Below are 23,019 nucleotides of genomic sequence, written 5' to 3' on the forward strand. Positions count from 1 at the left end.
TTTCTTCTATTCTTGAAGGTGCTTCTTTGTTTAAAGTTGTGATGATAAGATAATTTCTGGATTTATATGTAAAACTTGAAAGGAACATAACTAACTCCACTACTTGTTATTCAAAGCCACCTATTTGATCCTCTAACGTCGCCACATAACTAATTCCAACAAACTTGAAAGAGCATAACGAATGATATATGCTTTTTTTCTTTTGAGTTGCTTTGGCGGATCAATCACTCATCTTTGGTCCGAGCTCAACATTACCAAACCAAACTTGATATTAAATTGGTGGGACTATTAGTTTCCCTGTGCCTAAACATTAGAAACTGATTATATGCTACTTGAAAATGGCGTCATAAAACCGAACAATGTCCTACTAACCAATAAAATCAAATAAAATATAGCTGACGTAAAAACTGGCAGAAGCGAAGATTCAAACATGAGACTGGATATTTACACCACTGTTTATTTCGGTGGCTTACAAAGTGATAATTAGATAGAAAAAAAGGTGTGGTTAACCTTTACTCCGTTAGCAAGGAGTTGTGATTATGTCGAGAGACGTTGATATTTGAATCTTAAACCTGTGACGTGATTTCCATTACGTTGAAGTGTGTGTTTTCCATTAACCGTTGGTAAGAACGCGTTGTGAACGTTGATATTTGAATCTTAAACCTGTGCAGTATGTTGAAGAGTGTGTTTAAAACGTCATATTTATCATTTAGTCATGTAAATAAACTAGACACGTATTTAGATAGTGTATAAAGTAGTTTTCATACTTAAATAATATTAATAAGCATTAATATTTTCAACTGAACTACATAATAAATTTTAAAAAAAAAGGTCTGTACAAGCTTTACAAGCAAACTATATGCATGCCTAACCTCATCACCCAATATCACAAACTTTGGATGCAGAATTGAGGTGTATAAAAAAGGCTTTGCACTGTATAAATCCATACAAGTTAATAAAACAACAAATGATGAAAAACAAGAAAGACCTGTTGTGTCGTTGGTTCGGGTCGGTCAAGTTAATCTTCTATACGTTGAATCTCGCCCATCATTATTCGGTTACTAGTAACCTTAAATCCTAAAAGAGCGGGATCGATTTGCCTCCCTTTTTTTCCTTTTTTCTTTCCAACTTTACCCCCTTGTCCATCTGCACTTTCTACATCCGCTTTTTTAGTATTATTGCTTTTAAGCATGTCACTAAAAGACGCTGTCTCTGACACGTCAGCGTCACTCCATGATGACGTTCTTCTAAAACGAACATCGTCGATGGCTTGATTTGCTGCACTGCCCCCTGCTTCCCGTCTACCACCTAATTATAAAATCCAAGAATTAGACAAAAATTTGAATGATAACAAACAGTGCTGGCAATTCTGACACGAACACGATAACAACACACGAACCTACATGAAGTTAACAGGTTTCGTGTCTATAACAGGTCGACACAATAAGACCTGTTTAATTTCGTGTCGTGTTCGTGTTTACCTATTTCGTGTTCGTGTCTTATCGTGTTCGTGTCTTAACAGGTCATAAAATATTATATATACCCATGCAAAATTATTAATATCATATATATATACCCTTACAAAGTAGTTGAAATATCATATATACCCAATTCATTAAAAACAAATTTAATAAATGACAATTTTACCCTTATTTTTCTAAAACTTTGAAATATCATATATTACCTGTAATTCAAGTATTATATTTACTCATTTCTGGCTTAATTTATTTAGCTTAAATATTATATATGGAGAATACTATTGTTTATGGGAAAAAACAAAAAAATAAAAATAAAAATGGGTAAAAATAAATTTAAGTTATGGAAAAAATAAAAATGGGTAAAAATAAATTTAAGTTTAATATGTGTTATATAAAAATATGAAGTTAAAAGATGAACATATATGAAAACTTGAAGTTAAAAAAATAAGGTTGAATGATTATTTATTAGATTATTATTTTTAATAAATTGGGTATATTTGATATTTTAACTATTTTGTAAGGGTATATATGATATTTTTAGTTTTGGTTGGGTATATATGAAAATTTTCAAGTTTGTAAGGGTATATATGAAATTAATCCATAACAAATTATCGGTTATTGAATGTTTCCAATTCAATATGACTATACGAACATATAAAGCAATCAAACATTTGCAACATATACCTTCAGGAGATATAATAGTAGGGACACTCCTTCCTCTGACATCTGATTTTGATGCCAGCTCAGATAACGCTTCATGTGACAAGGCTGCGCGTGCGACGGGTGGACGTTTCAATAAAATGTTCTCGGGCCTTTTGGATGTAGCTGCCGCCCTGCACACAAAGCTAATGCTTTAAAATATGCTGAAAAAACAAATTTTTAAAAGATTTTTCTATTAAGTTTTTTTTTTTCAATAACTTGAAATGTAGCAGGTGAAGAAAAAAAACAAGTTTCAACACGGAATAACACAATAAGAAAATGACCAATTGTTCAAGGAAAATCAAATGTCACAATAAATTGTGTACCAGTACGTATGTACGTATAAATTTATACTCTATTATAAAGCTTTTAAGTATCTCATTTTAATACCTCTTCAAATTTAAATTTAACTAGTTTTTTTACCAGTCGCGCGTTGCAGCGGCGCCGTACGCGACGTGATAAATAATTGACTACAATCAACCCGACTCGTTTCCGAACTAAAGTTGCATTAAAACGTAGAGTGACCCGAATTCATACTGTTGAATAAAAATGTATTATATTTGACTCGGCTTGTTTCCAAACAAAATTTACGTCGAAACGTAGACCGACTCAAAACGTACATAAAGTAAACACGTGTGATGGCTTCATACGCGACTTGATAAAATATAGACTACAATCAACTTGACTCGTTTTCGAACTAAATTTACATTGAAACGTATAGCAACTCAAATTTATACCCTCAAATGAAAACGTAATATACTTGACCTGATTTGTTTCCAAAAAAAAATTATGTCAAAACGTAGTCCAACTCAAAACGTGCATAAAAATAAAACATTTTATAATTGACCTTTCCAAACAAAAATTATGTTAAAGCGTAGACGAACTCGAATTCATACTGAAATGTACATAAAAATAAAAACGTATAAAATTAGTTTTAAGGTAAACTTGGAACTTTAGAAACTTGAGGGGGTCAAAATGAAATTTACAAATTTAAAAGGTTATATTTGACAATATACAAAAGTTTAGGGTAGAATGGGTCGGTGGCAAAATGCCACCGACCTTTTGTTTTAAGGTTATATAAATACGACATCAGATATTAACTAATTCTAATTGCCTTGGTAATCAAATTACACACTACATACATTCCACTAGTTAAATAATGACAAAATTAAAACTTTCTTCAGCCATGTAAGTTTATTTTGGAGCTATTTAAATACTTATGAAACACTTATGAAATAGTAAAAAATCTCACAACTGAAAATTATAATTGAAAGTTAAAGATAAAAAACCCATAAGTAGCTTTTCTTACCGATCTTCAGCGTCTAATGCAAAAAAGTCAGGAAGTCCAACTCCAGTATTGTCCATGTATAAGCCTGCATTCCCAATCATAACCAATTTAAGAATAATAATTCAAATTAGAGTTAAGTTCCTGTAAAAATAAAGTTATCGTACGAAACGTACGAAGTGAAAGAAAGTCAAAAAAGTGGCGGTGGCATTTTGGTAATTATCAGCAACTTCAAAATTACTCTAGTAGAGTAATTTTGAACTACTGTAGGGTAATTTTGTAAAAGTTCAAGTAGAGTAATTTTGGTCGTGTAGGGTAATTATCAAAATTGTAGGGTAATTATCAAAATTACACTAAACCCCCCCCCCCACCCCCCAAAAACCTAACCCCCCCCCCCCACCCCCCCAAAAACCTAAAAAAACCTAAACCATTGTAAAAGTTCAAGTAGAGTAATTTTGGTCGTGTAGGGTAATTATCAAAATTGTAGGGTAATTATCAAAATTACACTAACCCCCCCCCCCCCCCAAAAACCTAAAAAAACCTAACCCCCCCCCCCCCCCAAAAACCTAAACCCCCCCCCCCCCCCACCCCCCAAAACCTAAAAAAACCTAAACCCCCCCCCCCCCCCCCCCCCAAAAAAAACCTAACCCCCCCCCCAACCCAAACTAAAAGCTAAAAACTAAACCATAAAGCTAAACCCCATAACTAAATGCTAACAAAATTACTCTACAAGACATTTCCCAAAATTACCCTACAGAAGTCAAAATTACTCTACTAGAGTAATTTGATAATTACCCTACATTTCCTAAAATTACTCTACAAATGCTCAAAATTACTCTACAGAAGTCAAAATTACTCTACCAGAGTAATTTGATAATTACCCTACATTTCCTAAAATTACTCTACAGATGCTCAAAATTACTCTACAGAAGTCAAAATTACTCTACCAGAGTAATTTGGAAGTTGCTCATAATTACCAAAATGACACCGCCACTTTTTGCTTTTTCCCTCAATGCGTACGTTTCGTACGTTAATTTTGTTTTTATTTGATCCTTTACCATTCAAATTAAAGAATAACGCTACAGGTTAGGGCCATTCATTTATATAAGGGCATGATTGTTTCAAAACCAATGATATGTTGATATGTGAGAGCCGCACTTGTACGTAGACCTACTGCATGAAAGACAATCATGTGTGGTGGGGGAGATGGAGATAGAGAGAGGAGGTTAAAAAGCCATCTTATGTATCACATTTAAAGCAACATGCATAAGCGTCTACGCGTAGGGCTGCAAACGATCCGAGCATTCAGCAAACAATTCATAAAACGTTCGGCGGGAAGTTCGTTTGTGTCCATTCATTTAATAAATGAACGAAACACACAAGAAATTTTGTTCATGTAGTTAAACGAACAAACACGAACAAAGGCCGCTCTCGTTCATTTATGTTCGTGAACGTTCTGTAACGTGCTCATTTATGTTCGTTTGTGTTTGATAGTTCATTACTGTTTTTAATTTTTATATTTTATTTAAATTCATCAATATTCCGACAAATAAAATACTTAACAAGTATGAATGTATAATATATTCTGTTCATGAACGCTTGCTTGTGTTCGTTTATTTTCATTTGTGTCCATGAACATTAGTTTGTGTCCGTTACCGAAAATTAACAATCGAACACGAACATGCTCATTTTCTTAACGAACGAATACAAACATAAAATCTCGTTCGGTAATGTTCAAGAACAGTTCGTGAACACATGTTTCTTAACAAACGAACATGCGATTCTCATAATTCTCCACTTGAGTAGGGATGGCAATAAAACCCGAACCCGATGGGTATACCCGAAACCCGAAACATATGGGACGGGTATACCCGAAACCCAACGGGTAATGGGCCGGGTATGGGATTAAGTGATGCCCGAACTATATACCCTGATCATATACCCGAAATATTTATATTTATATTCTTATTTTCCCTCAACCCTTATCTATTAGTGACCTATTTTAGTAGGTTCATTATGTGGGAAAAAAACTTTGGAATATATATTTGATAATATTATTTATATTTTGTGTGTTGTGAAGTATATAAATAAAACTATCTAAAAATTATAATGTTATGATTTATTTATGATAAAAGTTATATGTATGTAATGTATATTTTAATTTATATTAGTTTATTAATTCGTTACATCAATAATAATTATACACCAATTACAACAGTAATAAAAATGTATTTGAAAATCTCAATCGATATCTTTTAACAGATTAATGGGTATACTGCAAACGAACCGAACGAACATGAACAAGTCCTTGTTCGTGTTTGTTTGTTAAGAAATATATGTGTTCACGAACTGTTCATGAACGCTTGCCAAACGAGATTTTATGTTCGTGTTTTTGTTTGTTAAGGAAATGAACTTGTTCGTGTTCGTGTTCGTTTGTGTTTGTTTGTTAATTTTAGGCAAGGAATGAAAACGGACGATGATGAACACAAATGAGCACAAACTAATGTTCATGAACACAAATGCTAACAAACGAACGCAAACAAACGTTCATGAACAAAATATATAATACATTGACACTTATTAAATATTTTATTTCTCGGAATTTTGAAGTATTTAAATAAAATATAAAATCTAAAACACTAATGAATTATCAAACACAAACGAACATGTTACCGAACGTTCACGAACATAAATGAACGAACACGCCCTCTGTTCATGTTTGTTCATTTATCTAAACGAACAAAATTTCTTATTTGTGTTCGTTTGTTTAATAAACGAACGAACACAAACGAACTTCCCGCCGAACGGTTCACGAACTGTTCGCCGAACGTTTGGGTCGTTTACAGCCCTAGGTATACCCGATACCCGACGGGTATTGGGCCGCGTATGGGTATGGGATTACCAATACACTTAAGATTGGTTCTGTACAAAACACACGCATACGTATATAATTATATAAGAGAGAGAGAGAGAGAAATTACCACCAATTCCAAGTGAGTTATGCCTGTGATCTACAGCAGTAACACCACCCTGCTGAGTCACCATGCTTTCTTGAGTTTCTGCACCCAAACCATTCATCATACTTATCGGGTTCAGGCTCTCTTCATTGACTTTAAAGCCCACTACCGTATCATCAACACGCACACCAGAATTCAAGCCATAAGATCCAACACCAAATGGGTGGTTCTGGTTCAGTCCACTATTTGTATCCAACACTTCAATAGGTTGATTGGATGGTTTTTGATGTAGTAGTTCCATAAGCAGTCTTTTCGAATTATCATCGCTGGTCCCACCAGACATCCATTGACTTTGACCTTCCGAACTCCTCCTCGCTTCCATATCTCGTTTCTGTATTTCATTATTAATATGCAATTGTTGAATCCGTGATTCCATCCACTCATTCGACATTTGTTCTTCCATTACATCCCCATGTGAGCGACGGAAACTATTAGAGACCAAAGGATTCATTCCCGCTCCGCCACCTGGCATTGACAATGACCGTTGTTCATAAATACCGCGTTGAATCTGTTCCTGCATCAAAAGGTTCCGTTCAATGAGTCCAGGTGAGTTGACTCGGTGAAACCAGTCAGAACCGATTTGTCTTTCTTCCTCCATTTCAACTCTCTGTCGTAACCCCAACTGTCTCAATCGCTCATGTTGAAGCAACTCGTTTTCTAACGATGACACCGACCCATGCTTAGCATGCATCATCATCTCCATAAGATCGTTCGTGTGCCCTTGATGGCCGTATTTCGCTTGAATCAAATGCTCACGTTGTTGCATTTCACTTAAAATCTGCTGCTGCTTCAGAAGCATTTGATCGTGTACATTATGCGACCTTAACGAATCCGTGTGTGACCTCTGATTGTGTACCAATTGTTCAAGCAGCATTTGTTGTCTAGACTGTTGCTCTTTAAGCAACATTTGTTGTTGAAGTTTTTGAAGCTGAATCTGCCTCTGTTGTTGTTGCTGCTGCTGCTGCTGTTGCAGTTGCAGTTGTTGCTGCTGCTGTTGCAGTTGCTGTTGTTGCAGTTGCTGTTGTTGCAACTGAAGTGCCCAAACGTGGTCAAGATCTTGACCAGTCAACCGTTGTTCATTCAAGTGAGAAGAAGATAACAGATTATGCTGCTGAAGTAGCTGTTGTTGGATGTGCTGAGACCTAAGTTTTTCCGCTAAATCAAAGTGATTTGCCTCTTTATTCATGTTGGATGCTGACATGGCATCTTGATACAAGTTACTTTCAGAAAACGTATTACCACCAGTAAACGGCGTTTTAGATGGCTGATCGTTCCTTAAACTTGACCCTTCAAGCTCAGACCACAACAACCCAAACGGGTGCATCTTATTATCATTCTGGCTTGATGCTTGAGGTTCGGTATGAGCAGTGTGGTTGTTCACGTAATGTTCAGGCCTTCCTGGGAAAACAATATCTGAAAGAAAAGAAAATAAAAAACGTTAGTGTGATCAAATCATTAGATATTTTAATACAATGATAACTTAAAAAATGAGTAAAATGTCATTTTCGTCCCTGAGGTTTGGCCAGTTTCGCGACTTTCGTCCAAAGGTTTGTTTTTCCGCATCTGGATCCAAAAGGTTTGAAATCTTGCCATTTTCATCTGGCTCGTTAACTCCATCCGTTTTTGTTCGTTAAGTTAGGGGTATTTCCGTCTTTTTTGCCAACTTAAAGGGCAATTCAGTGTTTTTCACGTTATGTAAAAAGACCAAATACCCCTGAAAAAGAATAAATAGCCCTTTAAGTTGGCAAAAAAGACAGGAATACCACTAACTTAACAAAGAAAAATGGAGAGTTAACGAGCAGAATGAAAATGGCAGGATGCCAAGATTTTAAACCTTTTGGATCCAGATGCGGAAAAACAAACGTTTGGAAGAAAGTCGCACAACTGGAAACCTCAGGGATGAAAATGGCATTTTACTCTAAAAAAATGAATAAGAAAGGCATTTATGTTTAACCTTCTTCAATGAAGCCTTGACTTTCAGAGTATGACTTTGTGGCTAAACCATTATTACCGGTCAATTGCCAACGACGATCATCCGTCAAAACATCAGCTTCAGACACAGGAGCCAACACCGCCACGTCATGTTCAGTGGTGTAACTATGTGCACCTTTTAGATGTGGCATAACATCTCCTAACGCCTCGAAAAGCGTTCCTTCTGGTGCATCTGCCACTCGAACGGGTAATTCCGCGCCAAAAAACCCTTGTTCAAACCACGATATGATGTCAACCCCAAGAAACGGACCCTGGATCTCACCTTGCGGGTCACAATAAAGCAAACTTAACTCCTCAGGTGGTACAACACTCGCCAAATGTTTATTAATACTACTACTCTTCATGGGCTGCTGCGTATTTCCAGCCCAATATTGCTCAGATGATGACATGGCAAAGAGCAAGTTTGAATCATTAGGATGTTCGGTATTGATGACATCCTCAAACAACTGATGCTTCACGTAAGCTGAATCAGTAACTTTAAGATTTGAATTATTATCAAGATTGCTGTCAATGATTCCACTCTTTGACCTTGTTTTCTCTTCATATGATTCTATTTCTGAAAATTTTTGTCCCCCTGAAACAAAGTACAAAATTGTGTATAATTTATCTGATAACCTATGCAGTTAATGCGGTAAAATATCGGATATCGGTCAAGGACCGGTATTTGAGGTATAGGCTATCGCTAACAATTCAGTATACTCTCCTTACCATTAACAAATTAACCTTTTGCAACTTGCAATACACTAACAATTAACAATTAAGACTTAAAAAACTAATAGCAGCAATTAGAAGAAAGACGAATGGTAGAACTAAGAATAAAGGTACCGATATCAGGAAACTCAGTGATATATCAGTCGAATATCAGTCAAATATCGGTCAATATCGCCGATAATATTGGTACCGATATTTGACACTGATTTATGACATGTGGACCGATAACCGATATATCGGTGATACATCACGGAATTAACTGCATAGCTGATAACAGATGTTAGTGAATACATGATTAAGAAAATATGTAACTTACCATCTAAGTTTCTTTTAGGACCTTTCAAAAGTACAGTACTATCAGCATCTGTTAGATTAATCAGCTTATTTGGATCAACAAGTTCCTCCACCGAGAAGAGATTACCATCTTTTCCAGCATCTAATTATAACAAAACAAAAACAAAATTTGGAGATATACAAATTATCCTTTAATACTTTATATATACCAAAGTATTTTTATTAAGTGTAACCTTTAATTAAACAATTACCTGTAATACTCTCAGATGACCTGACCTTTGGAAATGAATTGTTTGACACCTCACTACTGGTGACTTTTCCCGTCCATATATCATTAAGAATAGACTGTGCCAAAAACATTGACTTGTTAAATACAGATAAAGTTAGGGCTGCAAACAAACCGAACGAACACGATCAAAACCTTGTTCGTGTTCACTTGTTAAAGAAATATATGTGTTCACGAACTGTTCATGAACACCTACCGAACGAAAATTTATGTTCGTGTTCGTTAAGGAAATGAAGGTGTTCGTATTCCTTTGTTAATTTTAGGCATCGAACGCAAACGAACGTTCATGAACACACATGGAAAAAAACGAACACAAACAAGCGTTCATGAACATAATATATAATACACCAATACTTATTAAATATTTTACTTGACAGAATTTCAAAGTATTTAAATAAAATATAAAAACTAAAAACACTAATTATACTATCGAACACAAACGAACATGTTACCGAACGTTCACAAACATAAATGAAGGAGCGTCTTGGTTTTAAATTGCGTGATGCGCTCCGATGCGTTTGGTTTAAAAATCTGATGCGTGATGCGCGATGCGAACGCATCACGTATGTGATGCGCTCTTTATAAAAAAATATTAAAAAATTATTTATACATAAAAACTTGTGAAAATATACTTGAAGTAAAACAAATGAGGCAATAAGAAGATAAGAGTTGTGCTTTTTGGTTCAAATCAAGCATACTCGCATCATAAAATCTGGAAAAAAACCGAACCCAATTCATAAAATCTGAAAAAAAAAACACAAGAAACAATGTTCCGTGCATCAGAGCGCATTATGCGATGAGCGCATCATGCGAAATGCGCGCAATATACTCGCATCACGTAAACGCAACGCATCAGTTGTGGCGATGCGCTCTCATCAGCGCATCGGGCGCATCACGCATTATGCGCGCATAATGCGCGCATTTTAAAACCAAGAGGAGCGTGGCCTTTGTTCATGTCCGTTCATTTAACTAAATGAACGAACACAAACAAACTTCCCGCCGAACGGTTCACGAACTGTTCGCTAAACGTTCGGTTCGTTTGCAACCCTAGATAAAGCCATACAGATAAAAAGTCAGTGACAGAGAGGATGTTTTAGCGGTTTAGCATACCTCTTCATCTTTATCAGGAGCAATAAAAGCAAGCGGTTCGACAGCAGTCACTTGTGTTATTGGAGAAACTTGCATGATTTCGTCAGGCATGTTAGCAAAAAACGGGTCAAGTTTTTGTGTACGGTATATATCAAGAAGTTTTCCCCTTGGATAAAGAAACACGCCAGCAGAAACACCGGGCTTGCCAGGTACACTATCATTATTCTCAATGGGTCCACTAGACCTGCCACGTCCAATCGTAAAGCCGGTGGTTGAACCGTCAGCCCGTCCTTTCTCTAGCCCGAATCCAGGTGCAGCCCGAAATGAACCCGGTCCGGTAGAATTTGCCTCCATCCTGTGGCGGGGCCTCCATTTATCACGGGGTTCTGGATCACGCTCAGATGTTAATCTTGGGGTGGTTGAATGTGTTTGAGTTTCGTTATGGTTATGGTTATCTTCTTTTTCAACATTTGTTCGCTTTTCGGGTCGGGGTTCCTTGTCTTTTTCATCTGGGCCCCACCTAGATGACCATTTGCTATCACGCCTAGCCTCGAGACCAGGATTAGTTTTCCCAGCATCATGCCACCTGTCAGGAGGCGAACCTCTGGTATCGGTAGTCTCTCTACCAACATCAACACGTCGGTTATCGGTTTTCCGGCGGTCTCTTCTACCGAGTAAGCCTGTTTCTCTTTCTTCTTCCCGCCAACGAAGTGCACTTGCTGTGTCATTTGGAACTTTTCTCCAATCTTTTTTGTCATCGGTGACATCAGGACGCCGTTCCTTCACATTGAAATCAACTCCAAGAGAAAGAGAACTCGGTGCACGCATTTCCTGCCATCATATTACAAACAAGGATGCAGCTCAGAACACATGGGTATTGACATAAAAAACCATGGTTGTTAAAGAGTTCCATTCACTAGTCAGTAGTCAAGCATAGTTATTAAAGCGAGCGCCCAGGCGCGCCTAGGCGCAAATAAAGACACGGGCCCAACAAATCGCCCTGAGTGCGCCTCGCGCCTTTAGTAACTATGCTTCAGGTCATAGTTATTAAAGCGAGCGCCCCTAGACGCAAATAAAGCCCCGGGCCCAACAAGCCGCCTTGAGTGCGCCTCACGCCTTTAATAACTATGTAGTCAAGTCCATTTATGATGCGATGTTTCTGAATATATGTATATACATAAAGGCAGCTCTAAATATTATCCAATCACTTACCATCTTAGTCTCATTTGGTTTAGCATACAGCCACTGAGGAGACAAGGGGATGCTGCTGTCCAGACCCGCATGATCTTTGATGAATCAAGCAATAAAAGCTCAGAAAAAAATAAAGAATGAAAGATGGTAGTATGATGAGAAATATTAATTCTACTTCCGAACTACTATTAATATGTTAAGAAAATACTGTAAAACTAAAAACTATGTGTAAAAGATCTACCTTTAGAATCATCTAGCAAACCTATCATCTTATCCTCTTCATTCCCTCCTGAAGCTTCCACTGTCATTAAACCATTACATGTTAAAGAGAAAAAAAGTTATAAGGATATTATATGAAAACGCAAAGTCTCATATGTATTGACCAAGTAAAAAAGGAAAAAAAAACTACAGCCCTTAAAAGAAAACTTCCATTATTAAAGATGGTTACACTCGTTACAGTTTACAGATCCTTTGACACACAATGAAATCGCTTATCATTTCAATTTACGTGTCCTAATAACTTAAAATTGCTGCAATATATATATACACACACACAGTCACAATAAGCTAAAAAACGAAAAAAGAAATAGCTACGTAAATGCTGAAGCAGGCTACTATCACAGGCATTAATGCAGCTACGGATCTGGTCCATGAAGAATTATGATGCTTAAGTCCTACAAAACTATTGATACAGAATACATTAACACAGAACCAAAGTTAAGATCTAAGAAAGTAAGAAGTAGATCCAAAATAGCACTGAGATAAAACCAAATCACATAACGCAGGGAATTAATCATTTTCCTATCAATGTAACTGAACTTCTTGAAGTAAAACTCAAGAAATATATGATATTAGCTAGATGAGAAAAAGACAGCTGTTAGAGAGGGAATTGGGAAACTTCAACTTTTATACATGGTTACCGACCCTTTTACCGCATAGATAAATCGTTGATCATCTCAATTTGCGCGTCCTAATAATCTAGGCAGTAGGCAAGCAGCAAGCTTCACCAGAACACATCCAGTCAAATAAAAAAATTAAAGAAAAAAAAAACGTAAAACTTCTCAAGTACTTAAGTAGGCTACTACCGCAAGCATTAAAACAACTACACTGCTACAGATCTATTCCACGAAGAATTAGGACGTTTAAGTCCTACGAGGCTACCAGATACCAACACAAAACCAAAGTTAAAATCCACAAAGTGGATCCAAAGCGGCAAACCAGCACTAAAACCAAACTAAATCACACAAAGCAGAAATCAATCATTTTCCAGTCAATGTAGCGAAACATGTTGAAGTAAACTCAACCGCTTTACAATAAACCATGTCTCTTAACTAATCAATTTCTCAACTGGCCATAAAACTAAACAAAAAGAACGTAAAATTCCATAGAGATTCACAAATCACATTATTACAGATAATTGATAAGTAAAACTCAACCCAATGAATAGCTAGCACAAATCGATGCAACAAGCTGACAATCACCTACAGGCAAACGGAAGGCCTATGAAGCTACCGCATACAAACACAAAACCAAAGTTAAGATTTAAGAAGCAGATCCAAAACTGCACTAAGATCGAACTAATTCACATAAAAGCAGAAATCAATCATTCCCCTATCAATGTAGCTGAACATGTTTAAGTAAAACTGAACCGTAAACCGCATCTCTTAACTATCAATTCCTCAACTGGCCGTAAAACTAAACAGAAATAACCTAAAACTCCATACAGATTCACAAAACACATTCTAACTGATACATACCGATACGTAAAAGCAGAATTCAATCATTCCCCTATCAACGCAGCTAAACTTCATGAACTAAAACTCAACGCCTATACGATAAACCGCATCACTTAACCATCAATTCCTCAACTGGCCATAAAACTAAACTAAAACAACCAAAAATTCCATACAGATCCGCAAAACACAATCTAACTGATAACTAGAAGTGTAAAACTCAACGAAACGAATTCAAAACTAGCAGAAATCAATGCAACTATAACCTAAACTCAAACAGAACTAAACACTCGTAATCCAAAACATACGGAAACAGATTCAACACGTATAGTAGATGAGTAAACCCTAACCTAACACCAACGACGACTATACGATTAATAATAAACGAAAATGCAAATAACGCGATGAAATAGTACCTCTAGGAGTCCAGGAATCGGCAGTGAGTTTGGAGGAAACGAGATCGTCAGGAAGATGAAGCTTACTGTTAGCTTCAGACATCGGAAGTTTTTGAGGAGAGAGAAAGTAGAGAGAGAGAGGGATGGAGGTTGAAGATCAGGTGGAGATTTGAATGAAACTGGAATTAGTGAAGAGATTAGATTTATTAGGGCTTCGAAATTGAAATTGCAGAGAGAGAGAGAGAGAGAGAGAGTGTGTGTTTGTGTGTGGGTGGTAGGAAGAAGGCCAATCAAGAGATTAGAGTTTGTGAGTTGTGTTTCAAAGAAAGAGGTGAACATGTGATCAGACCAATACGAACCCTGATCGGACCCAGATGCGCACCATGCTCGTCAAATTGGGCTCCGTCAGCGGTCAGGCTAAGAAATTGTTTTTTTTTTTCTAATTTTATGTGATGTGATCTAATTTTTTAATTTTTTTAGTCTTGATGTGGGATTTCCTCTCAAGATGTTTAAAGGTATCGTCTTTGTCGATGGATCAACACTCCATTGGTGTAATGTGATATTAGGAATTTTGTTTTATCTTAACTAGAATTTTTGTATTATTTTGTAAAATAAAGTGATTATGATAGTACGAATATTAAATAGTACTTTTATTATAGTTGGTGTTTGAAACCGAACCCGACAGCTCTGATTGCTTTTCGGTTCAAACGGGCTATTGGTCTTAAAACCGGCCGACTGGAAGACAAATGAGGCTAATATTGGTTTTGCATCGGTTTTATCTGTTTTGCTAAAAAACTATTAAATCATTCGGCTTGATTCGTTAGCTAGTAATTAGTCAAATTGGACTAATGACATCATCATGGCTTGATATGTCATTTTGGTTTTTAAAACGCCAAACATTTGGCTTGATTCATTAGCTAGTAATTGGACTAATGACATCATGGTGGCTTAACATGTCATTTTGGTTTTTGGTTTTTATAGCGCCTTAATTTTGAAATACACAAGTAAAACTATGTTTAGCTTTAGTTTAGTCAAAGAAAAAGGTGAAAGGAAAATGATAAAATAGGTTATGTGGTTTGCAACATAATAATGTGTTCTAAGAATTATTTATAGAAGGGAATTAAATTATATATACCTTTTGTGTAGAATATGTTAATTTACTTTGCGGTAATATGTGTGTTCGGAACTTGAACCAGACTTGACAAACTCAAAATTCCAATTTCAAATTCAATTTTTGAGTTTTTAATTGGTTTTCAAAGTTTTAGATCTTGTTCGTATGTTGTTTTATATACGTGTCTAAAAAATTATAGCGTGAACCACTAAAATTAGGAAGTTCAAAGCTCAGTATATTTTGTTACTAAGATCATCTGCTATGTCCTCACGCCTTGGTGGGGTGACAAATTTTCCAGCGTTAGGGGGCGTTGTACACCGGCCCAAGTGAGCGTGAAAGGAGTTAGGAAGAGTGTGGCGTGAAGCAGTTCATGCTCGTGACGGAGAAGGGGTGATGGGCCACAAGATTTTTAACCAATCAAATATATTGTTTCTTTTTTATTTTATTTGATTTAAAAATTATTTTAGTAGGTGGTGAGTACTGAAATTTGTGAAACCGTTAACTCACGCATACATGATTATAATGCGGTAGTCACTTTTTGACATTACAATGAAAACTTGTGAAACCTAATTTGAATGAAACTAAATCAACTTGAATTCAAACCCTTCTTTTGATATTTTTGCAAAAAACTACAAATTTTCAAAATTCAACTACTCGATTCAATTAACTCAACGAACCAAAAATTTGATTCGATAAACACCTCTAAATGATCCTTCGCTAATTAAGAAAACTATAAAACATTTCTTATCTCTTTAATTCTTTTGAGATACAAATACCGGTTCACTCCTTTTCATCCAAACCACCACATAAACCGTCATCACTATCCAATTTCTCTCATTAAGATGCATCTAAATTCAAAGTTTTGAACTCTTAACATCTTCAAAAATACTGGAAACCAAATCAATCAAACCCAACTTGATAGACTAAAATCTACTGTTAAGCATTAAGCATTCAATTAATAGAGCAGATGAGAAGCAACAATGAATGGTGCATATGAACAAACAATCCAGTACCTTTTATCCTTTATACAGAATGCATCATCTTCTTCTTCTTCTTTCGCGGTTTTAAAGTCTTCTCCAGTTGTTCAACTCTTCGACTCAGCGAGTTAATCATCCGAGTCTGCATCTCATCCCTCTCAAACATCTGCGTCATTAGTGATGTCATCTTCTCATTATCATCAATCAACTTCTCCAAAAGTTGTATACTTCTATTCCTATCATCTATCACTTCAACCGAATCACAATTCACATCAATCTCCTTCACATCTTCCACTGTTACATCAATTACACTATCAACATTCATCAAACCATGCGTTATATATTAACTAAATAGGACTTTAACTAACCGCGCTATTTAACTATCACGTTGTAGTTTAACTAATAATTAAATAAAACGCATTAAAAGAATGAAAAGACAAAGTATCACAGAATCCGTACCTGTAGCATTTTCGGTTACAATTCCACAATCAATCACAACGGTTTCACCAGATCTAATCGTATCATCAACAACCGAATCCACAACACTCACATCCTCAACTGTTACATTAACTACACCATCAACATTCATCGCAGAATCCGTACCAGTAACCCGTTCGGTTACAGTTCCACAATCAATCTCAACGGTTTCATCAGATCTAATCGTATCATTAACAACCGAATCCACAACATTCACATTGTCCACTGTTACATCAACTACACCATCAACATTCATCACAGAATCCGTATCAGTAACCTGTTTGGTTACAGTTCTAACTGATTCATCCACAACTGAATCTAGAATCTCCTGTACCGCAATCGCTTTATTAATAACAGCTTTTCTGAACTCTCTAACACCGAAATCAACACCTCGAATCGAATCCAGCTTCAACAGCAACAACATTAGGGTTTCATTCACTCTCAACCGCTCCTTCACATCTGTTCGAATCAATTCAGCGCTGGTTTCAGCTTCACATACCTGATTTCTGATTGACGAGATCTTGTTCACGCTTTTTCTCACTAGAAATCCTCTGAACAGTGACTGAATCTTCAAGGCTGCTGCTGATTTGGTGGATAGTGATGAGGGTTTTTGTGGTTGTTTGGATGAAAAGAAGTGAACCGGTATTTGTATTACTTCCGGTGAGGTGGACCGGTGGTTTTGCTGGACCGGACGGGATAGATAGGCTCTGAAGAATGGATCGTCGAACATGATTTTAGGGTTTGATGGTAACAATAAGATGAAATTTGTATGTAGTGATACGGATTAAGTTGTTAATAGATGATGAAGATTTGAAATTTTGGGCCTTTTAAAATTTTAAATTTGGTGCCAATTTTTGGACTAGCGTATTTATTTTAAACCTAGGAGATTAAGAAAACGAGTTCGGGTTAAAATAGATTTGGAACAACTGAGTTGGTGTGAACACATACCATTTTGTTTCGGTACAAATGGGCTCTGGCCCAAATGAAGCCGTGTTTAAGTTAATCATTTTATAAACAGTGGCGAATATATAACTTTTTTGTAGGGTGAGCACAATACGAGTTGGCTAGAAATGTAACATCACGTAAAAACGCCCAGCGCAGAAAACACCTGCCAGGTGCAGGTTTTCAGCTCCAAACCGATTTTAACTTGTTCTAAGTAATTCTAGGGGCTGTTTGTCGGTCTTGTTAAACCACTCGGACACCTAGGGTGATCCTAGAACTAGATGCCTCCAATATAGCTGCAAAGATCCAAATGCATGGGAATTTGTATATAAAGGCTTCTATGTTCTTGTGAACATTTGCTCATTCACTTGCAACAATTCAAAAACCCATCTCTGGAGCTAGCAAGCATTAGGAGAATATTAAGAAGTGTAGAAAAGATAGCAAGGACCTTATGTAAGAGTTTTAATCCGTGCTTAGTCCATTTTATTAGCTTAAAAACCGAAAAGTCAAAGATATCGTAACTAAGCTTTGACTTTCGGTTTAATCATAAACGGTCCAGCCACTGACCGAAATGAAAGTGGTTATGGAACCATATTAAGGTAGGTGATTAACTCTTAAAATGGCACCTCCTAATTATTTCGTTTGACTAGTTAATTGTCGGGTCAAACTAGTTAGTCAAAAAGTCAAACTGGACATAAACTTTAAAAATGATTTAAATTAATAAAACAGAGGTTCTATATTATATTTTAACATTCTAATGACTTGGTAATTAGTATTAGAATATGTTTAATCAGGTCTAACCCGACAATTATCAGTCTAAGGTCAGTTTATAACCGAAAGTCGTAAAAGCTTGACTTTTGCTTTGACTTTCAGTTCTGACCCATTTAAGCTTAATTCTCCCATGTTTTAAGCTTTCATTAGGACCACATTATATAGTAGTATAACCCTCTGGAGTTATATTGTTTGGTCCTTAGTAGTTTGAATTATATGCTCTTGTTTGTTAATATGTTTATAAATGCCGTAAATGCCCTTTTGACATATAAATGATATTTTTAGAAATGTGAGAGGACAAAAACCTTTGCTACTGATATATAAGCTTGTCCCGAAAATTTGGCATCAGTTCTTGGTCTCAAACAGAAGTTATGCTCGATATCGTAAATAGAAGCTTTTTATTAATTAAATTGCGATATCTTGCATAAGACATGTTTAAACTTGGATTTTGAACCAAAACTCATTACCTACTGTTAAGATATTATTTTTAAGGAATTTTAAGATTTTTGGTCAGATTATAATCTGTCTAAATCATAGAGTTCTTGTGTAAATCGGTAAATGACGATAATAACCTTTTCATACATAAAATGAGATTAACAAATGATTTGAATGCCAAACCTTTTCCTACTGATTTCATACATTAAATAAATTATTTTGAGCATTTAAAACTGATCAAAATATCAGATCTACATAAACATCTTGATTATCGTCAATTAGCGAGTTTTACACTAATTGGGTGCATAGTATGGTTTAAAACCATATTTAACACCTAAGACTTGTTATGTAACACCTCGAAAATTTGCGTCCAATAAATTAACGACACGTGTCACATACGAAAAAAGTATTATAAACCCGGATCAAATTAAAAGTTGTGTGGTAGGATTTTTTTTAGACATGTCGACATGTTAATTTATACCTCTGAACGACTTCTTCATTATAAATCCCAAGACCCTAACATGATTAACAAACATCTATACCTTAATCTGGTGATTCCTAATAATAGTGATGGAGGTCCAAATTCTAATATAAGTCCTAAGAAAATAATGCCATTTAAACCTTTGCCCATGAATCCTATCATTCAAACCAATAATCTTCATGATGGGTAGGCACCCCTGATCAAGCATGGGTTAAAGGGCCTCATACTGACATTTTCCAGACTCAAAATCATGCATTGCAAGTTGTCCGTTCGAATCATGAAAGGTTAATTTTTTTGCTTCTGGCAATGGCTTACGGACCGCAAGGGTCCTGCCTTACGGTCCGTAAGGTGCGAAAGGGTAAAACATTTTCTCTGTCAAAGGCTTACGGACCGCAAGGGCCCTGCCTTACGGTCCGTAAGGGATGCCCAGCGACAGCAGCTTGGCTGTTGGTTGTTGTAAACGGTAAAACAAGCATGGTAAGATATTTTCAGAGACATGGGCGACCCCTAACCCATCCTATACATTAGGAGACACTTGTAAATGATCTGGACACAATCATAGACCTAGTTGTCATGATCTCAATGGATTAAATTCACTATAAAAGGCCAATGAGTTGCACATTGTGTTCACTCATCACTTCTACATTCCTGGAGCTTTTCTGGAGCACAAGTGCCATTCCTAAGCCTTCCTAATCTTGCATTAGACTTCTGTAAGTATGCTCCACCCTTCCTTGGTTAAGTTTTGCTTAGATATAGCCTAAAAGTCAATCTGTCGTAATTAACGATTGACTTAACGATTAATCACAAATGGTCCAGTGATTAACCGAATCAAAGGTAGTTATAGGTTGGTAATCATGTGGGCTTTAAACCCTTAAAAGGGCACCCTTTGATTCCCACTCTAACTAGTCCAAATGTCGAGTCAAACTTGCTTAGAAAAAGTCAACAGAATGCTAAATTGTGATTTTATGCATAATCAGTAATGTAGATGGCGTGTAACCTGTTTTAACACTCATATAACATGATAATAAGTATATTAACTAGTATAAGCTTGTTTGATCCGACCGTTTTCTGTTTTGACCCGGTTCGGAGCCGAAAGTCGCAAAACTTTGACTTTTGCTTTGACTTCAGTTCTGACCCGTTATGGTATGTTTTAGATATGCCTTAGGACTCTCTTAGGACCAGGTTACATGATGGTATAACCCTCTGTGACCGGTTCATTGGTTGTCCGAGTCTTTAGCACATTTCCGTTAAACGCCTAAAAGTTGACCATAACGCCCTTTTAACTTTAAAACGAGAATTTCGGACATGTGAAGGGACAATAACCTTAGTTAATGATTTCTAAGCATGTCCCTAAAATTTCACGTCAATCCGAGGTCTAGAATAGGAATTATGTTAAATAGCGCAATTACGGAAACTTTAGCAATTAAACGGCGCATTTAGCATAAAGCCTACCTAAACCCAAATTTCGACACCAAACCTTCTACACACTGATGTAAGATAATATTTCGAGATTTTTAAAGATTTTTATTATTTTTAACCTGCTCATAACCTGCGGTTATGGCATCGGTTCGGTAAATACCGAATATACCCTTTTTGAACATAACTTGAGTTCTACAAGGTATTTTGACCTGATTCCAGTTGCTACTGATTTTAAATAATAAATAGAGTATTTTGGACTTTATAAACTGTTCGGAAAACTCAGATTTCCTGTAGAACTCAAAAACCTCTTTTATAATCTTTAAAAAGACCGGAATACCCCTACGGGGCATATATTGGATTTAAACTCATTACGAGCATTATGGAAGGTATCCTACTGATACCACAACCTCTTTAGAGCATATTAACTTAGGAAACCTGTGTAAGACTCTCACAGTTACCCGTTACGCCTTTTTGCGCGCACGGTTCAGTTTATGTAACTAGTTTACATAAACTAGCCGAAACGGGTCAAACCTTATCGTTTTCACTTCAAAATCCAGAGTGTGGTTATTATACCCATATAAAACAGGTCTTCAAACTTGTTGGGTCCAAACCACATTCCATTCCCGGTTTTCGTCTTTCACGCGATTAAACCGTAATTATCCTTTGAAATTGACCGGTCTAAGCTAAGGCTGAATTAAAGACCCGTTAGGATTCTAATAGGTTGTTTAAACCTTCGTTCCAGAATAGGAGACCAGTAAAAGAAACTTTCATTGTTTATTAAGGATATTACTTGCTCAGGTAAATACTTTTAACTTATTTTCCGTTATACGGGCTTGGGTTACGGTATTTAAAATACCGCTTGGTCGGGCAATTGACCCCAACTCATTTGTAGTTGGGTATTATCAATGTGACCCGTTTAAAAATTGGTTTTGTTGGCTTTACGCCTTTGGGAGCTTAATGACCATGTCCCGGATATCCTTGGCATCATTTTACGAAATGGCCACGACCTCGACACGCGGGTGTAGGTGTACACCCGACAAGGTGTCTATAATTATAAAGGTATAACCGTTGGTTTTCCCGCCACAGCTTTATGCTTTGTGGCGTGTCTATTAACCTTAAAGCCGGCACGACCTGGGCGACCGAACGCATAGTGAACATGTAATTCTTTTAGAAGATTTAATTAATAAATTATCCCAAGTTATAAAGAGTTTGTGCCTTGTGCATTCAAATCAATTTTATTAAACATTTTACAAAAGTGTCGGTTGAATGTATTTACCAGTGTAAACTGACGTATTTTCCCCAAAAGATTAAATGCAGGTTCTGTACGAAATAGGCTGGCCACTCCTTAAGCATCGTTAGAGTCTCGCAAGCTTGGGATGCCATATCTGTTGAACAATATTTTTATTTTGATCCCCTGTGGATTTGTTTCGACTACTCGTGATACTTGGATATTACAATCAGTGGTTGAAATATAATTTATCTTTATGCTTCCACTGTGCATTTATATATTGTGGTTTGACTTTATTTGCCAACTACGTCACGGTAATCCCCCACCGGGCCCACCGGTGAAACACGTGGAAATCAGGGTGTAACATGTTACCTACTGAATTTTTAAAAAAAATTTAAAATTATTACAGTAGGTATGAGTCATGAACTCAGACTTCCAAAATGTCCTTAAAAACATATGTGAAATGACCAAAATGCCCTTTCGGGGCATAGTTTGGCCATAATTGGTAAACCTCACATATATGTAGTATCTTACTAATGTAATGAGATAAAATAAATATTTTTACTGATTACCAAAGACCAGAACTTCAGTTTGTTATAAAAAAATCTCTTTTATAATCATTAAAATGACCAAAATGCCCTTACGGGACTTAAATTGGTTTTAAATACTTTTTGGGCATATATGTTAACATCCCACTGATGTATTAACATATTTTAAGCATAATAACATTTGAGACCTGTATATAATTCATTTGGTTACCCGTTACGCGTTTATGCGTTCGGATCGGTTTATCTAACTAGTTTACGTAAAATAGCCGAAACGGGTTTAACCTTATCATTAAATCCTCAAATTCCAGAATGTGTTTAGTTTACCCATATTATACAAGTATCCAAACTTGTCGGGTCTAAACCACATTCTATTCCGGTCTCCGCTTAATCTATCGTTTAGAACCGTAAAGTTTATTTCTAGCTAGCCGATCTAGGTCTTTGACTTAACTAAAGACCCGTT

At 36.3% G+C, this 23,019-nt stretch overlaps 2 protein-coding genes across 4 annotated transcripts; both read right to left on the bottom strand.

Moving 5' to 3' along the window:
* Nucleotides 1-420: 420 nt before the first annotated feature.
* On the bottom strand, nucleotides 421-14,484 carry LOC110894321 (protein ESSENTIAL FOR POTEXVIRUS ACCUMULATION 1). Of its 3 annotated transcripts, none has more exons than XM_022141533.2 (12): nucleotides 14,192-14,484; nucleotides 12,284-12,343; nucleotides 12,064-12,137; nucleotides 10,873-11,682; nucleotides 9,728-9,821; nucleotides 9,499-9,618; nucleotides 8,434-9,045; nucleotides 6,444-7,892; nucleotides 3,487-3,550; nucleotides 2,163-2,311; nucleotides 989-1,308; nucleotides 421-663 (listed from the first exon to the last, which is right to left on the bottom strand). In XM_022141533.2, the coding sequence occupies exons 1-11, from the start codon at nucleotides 14,271-14,273 to the stop codon at nucleotides 1,019-1,021; spliced, it is 3,804 nt and encodes a 1,267-aa protein (XP_021997225.1). In that variant the 5' UTR covers nucleotides 14,274-14,484; the 3' UTR covers nucleotides 421-663; nucleotides 989-1,018. The 3 variants fall into 3 exon arrangements, with proteins under 3 accessions (XP_021997225.1, XP_021997226.1, XP_021997224.1); XM_022141534.2 differs by lacking the exon at nucleotides 421-663 and adding an exon at nucleotides 12,637-12,724 and having other exon boundaries at nucleotides 756-1,308; nucleotides 14,192-14,479; XM_022141532.2 differs by lacking the exon at nucleotides 421-663 and having other exon boundaries at nucleotides 756-1,308; nucleotides 14,192-14,479.
* A 1,518-nt stretch (nucleotides 14,485-16,002) lies between these two features.
* LOC110894320 (BAG family molecular chaperone regulator 6) lies at nucleotides 16,003-17,660 on the bottom strand. The gene is made up of 2 exons (XM_022141531.2): nucleotides 16,718-17,660; nucleotides 16,003-16,552 (listed from the first exon to the last, which is right to left on the bottom strand). Exons 1-2 carry the CDS (start codon nucleotides 17,463-17,465, stop codon nucleotides 16,305-16,307), a joined length of 996 nt encoding a protein of 331 aa, XP_021997223.1. The 5' UTR covers nucleotides 17,466-17,660; the 3' UTR covers nucleotides 16,003-16,304.
* Nucleotides 17,661-23,019: the final 5,359 nt, after the last annotated feature.

Source organism: Helianthus annuus, chromosome 12 (assembly GCF_002127325.2).
Source record: "Helianthus annuus cultivar XRQ/B chromosome 12, HanXRQr2.0-SUNRISE, whole genome shotgun sequence".
In the NCBI taxonomy this organism is placed as follows: domain Eukaryota; kingdom Viridiplantae; phylum Streptophyta; class Magnoliopsida; order Asterales; family Asteraceae; genus Helianthus; species Helianthus annuus.

What these genes read in the sequence shown, in the direction of transcription:
- LOC110894320 (XM_022141531.2), bottom strand. Translation starts at nt 17,465, where the DNA reads ATGTTCGACGATCCATTCTTCAGAGCCTATCTATCCCGTCCGGTCCAG. An exon ending in TGTAACCGAAAATGCTACAG is followed by an intron (nt 16,553 to 16,717) that starts GTACGGATTCTG and finishes TTGATGTAACAG; the next exon opens with TGGAAGATGTGAAGGAGATT.
- LOC110894321 (XM_022141533.2), bottom strand. Translation starts at nt 14,273, where the DNA reads ATGTCTGAAGCTAACAGTAAGCTTCATCTTCCTGACGATCTCGTTTCC. An exon ending in CGATTCCTGGACTCCTAGAG is followed by an intron (nt 12,344 to 14,191) that starts GTACTATTTCAT and finishes GTTTAATGACAG; the next exon opens with TGGAAGCTTCAGGAGGGAAT. An exon ending in CTCCTGATAAAGATGAAGAG is followed by an intron (nt 9,822 to 10,872) that starts GTATGCTAAACC and finishes TTTTTGGCACAG; the next exon opens with TCTATTCTTAATGATATATG.